Below are 8990 nucleotides of genomic sequence, written 5' to 3'. Positions count from 1 at the left end.
AAGTGTTGATTTTGGGGTTTTCATTGAAAAAATTCAGAAAAATATGGCTGAAACAAAAATGTGACAGTGAAATTTTCATTTCAGGGTAAAAAAGCCATTTTTCAAACCCCCCCTCCCTTTTTTTTTTTTTTTGAGGAAAATATTTTGACCAGCTCAACTCTGCATCCCCAACCTGCCCTCATGTGGCCTGTGCATTAGTGGAGAAGGCCTGGGTGGTTTCCCAGCTGGCACGAAATGACAACTCTCCTTATTGATGGGGACACTGAACTGGAGAAGTTGCCAGGCGTGTCTTCTTGTGCTGTGGATTTTACCCTTTGGGGTAAAAGCTCGGCTTGGAGTGGGTTTTGGTTCTGTTGTGTGATATTTTTGTTTGTTTGTTACAAGGTTTTTAACGGGGGGTGGGGGGGGGGGGAGAAAAGAGGAGGGAGAACTATCTGTCTAGAAGGGGAATCAATTAGGGAAGTCATTAAACAATGTAGTTGCTCTTAAGACACAGATTCCAGCAAGGCTAAAGAGGCACCTTTAATACAAATGGGCACAAACTGTTTTTTTCCTAGAAATTATTTTTTATTTAAAATTTAAAACCATATTACCTCATACAGCAAACTGTGCACTTTGATATATCACAGTGTCTTAAAAAGGAAAATAATCAGAATTTTTTTTTTTTCCTGGAAATTTTATTTACATCAGCCTAGAATGATCAGCAAGTAACACAGTTACTATGAAACCAAAATTGTTACAAAATGTTTACAAAAAACTATATTCATAGAAATTCTGCATGTCCACAAAGGAAAATCCCCTGAATGTCACAGAGACCAGTTTTTTGAGAAACATGTCAAAGAAAATTATAGACAGCAAAGGGCATTCTACAACAATGCTCAGAAATCCATATCCTCCAGGCAGACTGGCTTTAACTGGCAAGGCACAGCCCTAACTTTCCAGAGCAAGGGAGCTGTGATTAAACCAAACAACGTGTTGAGTATGTTTCAACCTGGTCTCTCTCACAGCAGGATGGCACATAGCACATGGCTCAACTTTGTGAGATCACGAATGCTGCATAATGACTTCCAGTGCTGGCATTCAGCTGCCAGAACTGCACTGATGTCTAGAGGGAGAAATACTGGGGCCCAGACCTGGCAGAAACCTCTACCATGGAAACATACGATAACGTTTCTGACCCAACCCCCTTCCCCTCCACACACACCTCTGAGAGAACAATAGCTATCTTGAAACATATGCCCACCCCCCTTTGCATATTCTGTCTGTTGGTGTATATGTAGGCTGAGTGTTGGGTGCTGGAAATTTACACTAGAAATTAGCCCCCCCAAAATTGAAAAAATGACCCAACTTTTACCACAGTGAGAGTTTGAAGGATTTGTAACCATGGAAAAACCCCAAACCAACCCATCCTTGTGTTACTTCATTGGTCTTACAAGAGACTAAGAAGGAGACATTGAATACTGTAAGAGTGACAGTGAACTGAAACCGCAGCATTTTATACCAACGTTTTTTTCCACGCCTCCCCCCCGCAAAATGTGTGTGATTGATTTATATGCAGTGGAAGTTAATTACTTTGTGACATTTATTTAAGAAACATGTATGTGGTGTGTGTGACAAAATGATTTGCAAAGTATTTTTAGTTTGTATTAAATTTTCTACCCATCCCAAAGTTTCCTTTCAAATGTATGTTTAGCTCCTAGTTCACCACTTCTCCACAATCAGAGATTGCATGGTGCACACTTTACCTTTGCTAGCCAGTCCAAAGGCCTGATGCACCCCCAAGGATGAGTGGAGGCAAGGGGATAGAGTCTGATCTCGGTTATACCAATGCAAAGGCAGCGTAGTTTGAAAGCAACTTTAGTCAGATTTATACCAGTATAACAGAGATCAGAAACTGTACTGCCCCATCCCTAAATTTTGGTTGAAATGAACCAATCTAACTGGGGGGACCCCTCCCCCCAAATAAAGGCAATGGGCCAGATCCTCAGCTGGTGTAAATTGGTGCTGTTCTTTGAAGCCAATGGAGTGAAGTTGGTTTACACTGGCTGGGAATCTGGACCAATAGAAGCTCAACGAAGGGAATGGGATTAATCAGTAACAATGAGGTGCAGCCAGGACATTCAGGAGCCTGAAATTGCAAGCTGCTAAAGAGAATGAGCAGAGCAGGGTTTGTACGGCCCCCTGGGACAAGAGTGGTCACTATCCAGGCTCCACAAACTGCCTCCAGCCATACCCGAGATCCCTTTCTGTTGGGGTGGGGCAAGGAGGGCAGAATGGCAGGAGACATAGAGACCTCTCACCCTTCCACTCTTCCTGTGGCTTTTGTAGATCATTGCCAGATGGCATTAGAAAAATATGATGGCATTCTGGTAATATATACAGATAGTATTTAAAAACCTTTGTATGTGTATCATATACTTTTAACAATATATACTTTTAGGCATGTGCACGTCTGTCTGTCTCTCTCTCTATATATATATATGAATGAGAGCAGAGCTTACGGGATGGTAGTTGCAGTGAGACACTGATTGCACAGATGTGGGTGGTTATGAAAGATCTGCACCGCAAGGAAACCTATTCGGCATCTCAGTAAAGGCCCAGGAGAATCTGCGTTAGAGGCGGGGAACAGCCCATGAGGAGATGAGGCCTGAACTGCTGCTGCTTGTGGATTATATGAGAGATGTTGCCCCCACCTTTTAACAGTTACAGATTCACTCATCCTCCTGGCTCTGAGCTACCCACATTCCCCTCTGTGCATTCCACAGTCCCTTTGCTATTTACACCGCTGGGTCCATACGCCTCCCTGGCCTCTGCTGGGTACACACGCCAGCACCTTTAGGACTCCTTGTGGTTCTGCTGTCCATTCTGTCACTAACCTGTACACCTGTCTGTGTCTGGCTTCTGGCTATTTCCTCTCCATTCCAACAGGATTTTCTCCATATTCAGCAGCAAGCAGCTGTTCTGTAGGGCTGAAAGTTTTCATACTCAGGATTTTAAACATGTAGAAGCATGAAATGGGCTATTCTTTCACGGACAGTTTACTGTAATTGTGGAGATAGAGAAAAAGTTAATCTGCAGGGATTTTTCTTGCTGGTCGCAAACAGTGGTAATTCCACATGGTCGTCTGTAAATTTGGGACAACGGTGACAGAAACTCACTCGTCACATTGTTTGTGACAAGTAAATGGTGTTGGTTAAATTTTATTCTTTAAAATAATTTTCTAAGGAGTGAAATGGATGATACTTTGTATAGTCTTGTTACTACTCACCCTGTTGGAACATTTAAAGGGGGGGCCCTTTTTTTTTTTTTTTTTAAAGTCCAGCAGGGTTTTGACTTTGCTTTTACCTTCCCCTTGATTGTGAAATCTATTTCTAAGAGCTTGGAAAGCCCAGAAGAAAAGTGTAAAAATGGCCTGTCTGAAATGCCCCCAGATGTGCAAAGAGATGGAGAAGGAAAATAATTAGTTTTGGGGGAGGCAGGTATTTTTTCCACCCCACTTTCTGCTCTTCGTACATTTCTTCATTTATTGCTGTTTTAGTGACAGAGATGGTGTTGCTGTTGGGATCCAACCCCTTTGGATCAAACACTGAATTTGAAGTCAGCCAGGTTTTTGGAAGTCAAACAAAAGCGGTCTAAATTCAGCTTGAGTGAGGCTAGGAATGGAGACAGGTATGAGGTGGCAGGGCAAAACATGGCTAAGTCACCTACCTTGTCACAATTAAACGGAGTTGCTTTCTGTGAGTCAGCAATCAGATTGGTGCCTATTGCTCTTGGGATGGTGCTCTCCCTCTGAAGGAGGCTGGCACAAAGCCTACACACCACACTTACGTCCCACTTCAATCCCGTTCTGCCTGGTTTGAGGGCCGAAGAGGGATTTAAGTGGGCCGTGGCCCACTGCACAAGGGTGAATTTCACCCTTGGTCACCCAACTCTGAGGAGTCTGACACACACAGAGAGTTTCACCTCTAACTTGTCATGGCATCTATGAAAAGAAAAGGTGAGAATAGTGGCAAATTCTCTGCCAAATGGCTAATTTTTATCAGGATCATATGCAAGAAAAGCTACCATTTTATTTCAGGATAAAACATTGTCTTTTTTCATTGTGTGAAGAAACCAAACCAAAGTACGCGCTCTGGTGAAAAACAGCCACAGTTCTCCCTGGAGCAAATGTGCTAATTTGGCCCAAACACCACCACCCTAAAAACTAAAACTGAACAAAGTAAAGAAAGAGGAGGGTCAAAAATGCTAGTGTGTCTTAAACTGCAACTGCAAATGGATTTGTTTCTTTGGGGTCAGGCGAAATCTCTAAAAATGTTTCTAAATAAGAACATGAAAAATTGGATTAGTTTAGCAGCTGACTCCTGCTGTAGCCATAAAACCTTCCTAAATTCACACTATGTAGGGTGAGATTTACCCCGTGAAGAGACCAAGCACAAGGCATTACTTAAAGCCCCGCTAAAGCCCTCAAAATAGGACTTAAGTGGTGTATAAGCTTCGTGTTGGCCCTGTATGTGGGAGGGAACATCAGCCTTGAGGATTAGCCTCTGTTCTGATGGGAGAGAATGGAAGGTGCAGGGAGTCCCTATGGCAGATTTCTAGCGATGCTACATTAAAAGAGGAAGTTGAGCATCATTTTCCTTCACACTAAATCCTCCCCATAATCGGGCAGCGTCAAATCCCTGAACTGATTTTTTCAGCACATTCCCCACAATGTTTTAGAAAAGCATCTCTGCACGTTGCAGCCTATCGCTGGTTCTGCACAGTGCCAGGAAGGAAATGAGCCAGTGGCATGTCACATTGAACACTGTTATGTGATGCTCTGAGGGGGCAGAATGCAAAAAAACCAAAACCAAAAAAACAAACCCTACTCAAAGATTACCTCTAAATCAGCTCACGCGTCTTTGGTAATTCTGACTGAATGCATCTGCAGGACCAGCCTTGTGGGACAAGCAACCTGGGTAGCTGCTGAAAACCCGAGCGCCATTCATGGAGAATGTTTTAAATGGGAGTTTCTTGTTTGTTTGGTGGGTTTTTGGTAGCGTAAAATGGCAATGCATTTGTTGTAGGACACTGAGTGCACTGGGAGAGCAACAGTGAAATGTTCTGGCTCATCCAGGGTGCTGTTTGACTCAAGACTGGTCCTGTCTATTTGGACCAAGATCTTCTTTGCAAGTCTGCGATGTCCCACAAACCCCCAAATTAAACATTAATTTTAAACTAAACAAACAACCCGGCTCTCCCTGCCTGTCAGGAATATGAAACCAATGCAGCCATAATTTACTGCCATCAAACTTGCTGGAGTTAGTAACATTTGGTGTGTCTACACTGCAATGTTAGCCCAGGGTTTGAACTCAGGCTTCAAGCCTAACCCCTTTAAGTCTACGCACAAATCGCACTAACCCAGGACTTGGATCCAGGGTCCCAGGACCGCATGGAAGTGGAGGGTCCAAGCCTGAGTCAAGCCAAGACCCAAGGTCCAAGCCCTATTGCTCTGCAGTGTAGATGCGGCCCCACTGGACTCGTGCTCTGGGAGTCTGCCAGAAATATCCCACAATCCCATAGGCAGACTTTCTTTGTCCTCTGGAGAGTCAAGTTTTCCCACACTGCACCATGAACAAATGGCTAGAGAGGCCGCATTTTTGGCGGGCTCTAGGAGGCCTGGCATATGGGTGGTTGGACTCGATCCACATAATGCAGTGTAGATGCTGGAGTCCCAGGTTGGGACCCAGGGTTCAACAATTCCTAACCTGGGGTTACAAATGAGCGTAGACACTCAAGCCCTAGGTTAACAAACTTGAATTCTATTAATCCTGGGCTTTTCATTGCAGAGTAGACTTACCCATTAGCTTCCCAGAAACAGCTCCCTCACTTTCCCTTCGTGTTAATGCTGAAGTCTAGATTTTTCTAAGGGGAACGTGACCTTCCCACAGGCTGTGAAGGAGCTAGTGACCTGAAGATCACAATCCCGCCCTGGCATTGCAGGGGGAATTGGCACAGGAGGATTTTGTTCATTGTTTTCAGATGGCAGCAGTTTCTGGTGCACTATCCTAATCCTATGCCCTGTGTCTGGGAGTCCATTAAAGATCATTTGCCCCTTCTTAGCCGCTGTCTGACTCCGATGTATTTCCACACGCCTTTTTGCATCACACGCACGCGTGGACTTCCCGCTCTCGACGACAAGAAGCCAGCACAGCATTGAGGTAAAAGGTCATGGTGGACTGCTTCGAGAGAAGGCAGCAGCTTTGACAATTGTTTTATTTATTTATATTTGTTCCCCTTCCCAGTCATTCTATCCTAAATGTGCTGTGTACGTCAGTTCGGAATAGATGCTCAGGTGGACTGTCATTCAATCCACATCTGTACTGTACTCACAAAATGTTTCTTTTTTATTGCCATGCTAAAGGAAGCCTGGGGTTTCAGGGGGCTCCTCGTTATCCACTGAGGGTCAATCCGGCTTGATTCTTGCTTGCCTCCATGTGTGTTCAATATGTAAACATCAGACTCCTGGATGTGTAGTGTGTTTGGACTCCATGAGGCCTATAGGATCTAAGCCTTTTTAAAAAAATAAAACCAGGTTACAGTCCATGCTTTGAAGTTCCCATTCCTGTTCTGGAGACCGATGGAGTTGTGTTAAAGGCCTTGTTCTTGAAACTGAACCAAACTAGGATTTTTATCCCTTCCTCCCTAATGGAGAGAGCATCCGATCCCGCCTCCAGCAAGTCCCTCCCTCCACCCCAATCCCGGTTCCCTATGGAAACACGGGCGTCAGCCCAGTATTGCACGTCATGCTGTCCTTCCCTGGTAGCCGTCTGTCGTTGAACGTGTGCATGTTGATCACGGCGTCCGTCTTCACCATGATGGGTGGCTGGGCTTTGTGTTTGACCCTCCGCTGGCAGGTGAGTGACAACCGGATCTCGTCGGCCATGGTGCTGCAGAAGGAGCGCTGGGGAAGAGTGGAGGCAAAGGGTTTTGTTATTCCTAGGAAGGTGTTTCGAGAACTGTCTGCACAGAGGGCCAGCATGCTTCCTATGTACCACTCTGCACAGGGCTGTGGAGGCCATTGGTGGGCCCCTATGCACACGGGTGAGATTTCCCCATCAGTCTATTGAGACTGGCTAAAGACAAAGCATAGGTTACTGTAAGAAATTGCAGGGGCGTTCCCTGTTCCCTGGGAGTAGGAATGCTGTGGCATGCTGAGTGTCACTGGACTGCTGCGGCCTGACCTGGGCTGGCTCGTTTACTGGTTTTTGCTTATGCCAACTTATTTCAGTCTCTGGTTATAGAAGTTACTCATACACACAATTATTATGTTCTGCGTAACATCGCTGTATACGCAGCACAAGGTAAAAAGTATGAGGGGCATAAACCCTCTTCCATCAGGGGCAAATGGCAACCATGAGAGGTGGGCCTGGCCACACTTTCTGTTAAGATTCCATTTAGAAATAATGTATAAAGGGTTAACTAATGAGGAATAGTGCATGGAATACTATGCCAGTTCCCTGGTTTTGCCAAGACAATTGCCATAGCATGGCAGGACAAGGTTTAGTGGCTCCTTTACTGCTCGTGGAGTTGCCACTCGCCAAGCCCATTTTGGTGACCGGGTGTCTTGTTTCCCTGGGAGATGCATACTGCATTGGCTACAGGGCTGCTCCCTGCAAGTCACTGGCCTTCTCTTTTCCCCCTGTTTTCTGTCCACCTTCTTCAGCACCAGGCCCTACCTCGCCCAAGGCAGGTACAGTCCATCATCCCCTCCCTGGAGGCAACATCCTTCCAGATGGGGGATTTGGTTAGGACATCCAAGCCATACAGTATAGGGAGAAGAGCTGTGAGTCCCACCCTATGGCATCTTCGTTTTATCCCTGCTCTGGGCTGCCAGGGCTTTTCCCCAGTTGGTGAGGCTGAGCGGCGCTCAGGGCTCTGACACAGCCAGGGTCCTCTTGACCATGCAGCAAGTAGCACTGCTACCAGCCTTCCAGCTCTCCGAGCTGTGTGCGCCCTGAGCACGACTCCCAGACTCCTGCGAGAGGCCAAACCTGGGACCTGAGCTAGGCTCCAAGGCCTGCAGGGCGGGGGCCAGGAGACCGACGGTGCCGATACCTGCTCGCGCTCCGCTGTTTTGCGCAGCTTGTAGACAAACTCAATCATCGCCACGAATACCGACAGCACCAAGCCTGCTGCTAGGACAATGAAAATCCCACCGATGTTCTGTATCCCCAAAGCGCTGGCCTCTTTGCTCTCCTCCTCAGGGCAGCCGTTCCCTCGCCACCATTTCTCTTTCATTATATGCAGCTTGTCTTCCTCTTGGAGCTGGAGAATCGCAATGGTGATCTTATCCCGGTACGGTGAACCTGCGGGGGAGGGAGAGCGGATGCAGTTACACACGCAGCGGGGAAGGAAGACAAAAGCCACCAAGTGCAGGCAGCGTGTCTGTGTAAGCAGGGCTGTGCATCTCCCTGTTCACCCAGCAGATACTCCTGGGTGTTTTCTTCAGAAATACATGGCTGGGAGCGATTAGCTCAATGCCAGCTGTTGTGTTTATGCTAAGCAGCCCCTCTCTGGGCCGTGTACACAAACTGCACCATGGTCACTTACCCATGGGAGTTCCAATCCCATAGCCTTTGGAGTCCATCAGCCCTCCAATCTGGGTCAGGTTGCAATTCCTTTGTGTGATATATTCAATAGTGGTGGACTCCATTAGGAGGGCGTATTCTGCAGTGAGGGCTCTCTGGATTCCTTCCTCGTTATTTTTAACGAGTGCTGATGGCTTGCTGCTCATGAACGCCCACATCTTTTCGAAGGTGGAAATTTTGGATTTCTGGAACAACAATAACAAGTCGTCCCACCCCCCCAGAAGTGAATTAGCCTTTTATTCCTTTGCTGCTAAACAATGTCTGGAAAATTCCAAATTGTGACAAGGATACCAATAAAGTTAAAGCCACAGGAGACAACCAAAATGTACAAGAATGTCAGTGGCGGATTCGGGAAAGCTC

General features: G+C 46.3%; 1 protein-coding gene across 4 annotated transcripts in view; it reads right to left on the bottom strand.

Moving 5' to 3' along the window:
• Positions 1-598: 598 nt before the first annotated feature.
• GRIK3 (glutamate ionotropic receptor kainate type subunit 3) overlaps positions 599-8990 on the bottom strand; it is a 237257-nt gene continuing 228865 nt past the window's right edge. For 2 of the 4 annotated variants that reach the window (XM_084652517.1, XM_084652519.1), the window contains 3 exons: positions 8593-8815; positions 8098-8348; positions 6374-6943 (listed from right to left, as the gene is read on the bottom strand). In XM_084652517.1, the coding sequence (XP_084508643.1) occupies positions 6749-6943; positions 8098-8348; positions 8593-8815 (669 nt within the window). In that variant the 3' untranslated portion in view covers positions 6374-6748. Of the gene's footprint in view, positions 6944-8097; positions 8349-8592; positions 8816-8990 lie in introns of all 4 variants that reach the window. The other 2 variants (XM_084652520.1, XM_084652518.1) reach the window with 2 other exon arrangements.

Source organism: Lepidochelys olivacea, assembly GCF_965140295.1.
Source record: "Lepidochelys olivacea isolate rLepOli2 genome assembly, chromosome: 19".
Lineage (NCBI taxonomy): Eukaryota > Metazoa > Chordata > Testudines > Cheloniidae > Lepidochelys > Lepidochelys olivacea.
The sequence above is the reverse complement of the archived record's forward strand: the minus strand, read 5'-3'. Positions and strand labels throughout refer to the sequence as shown.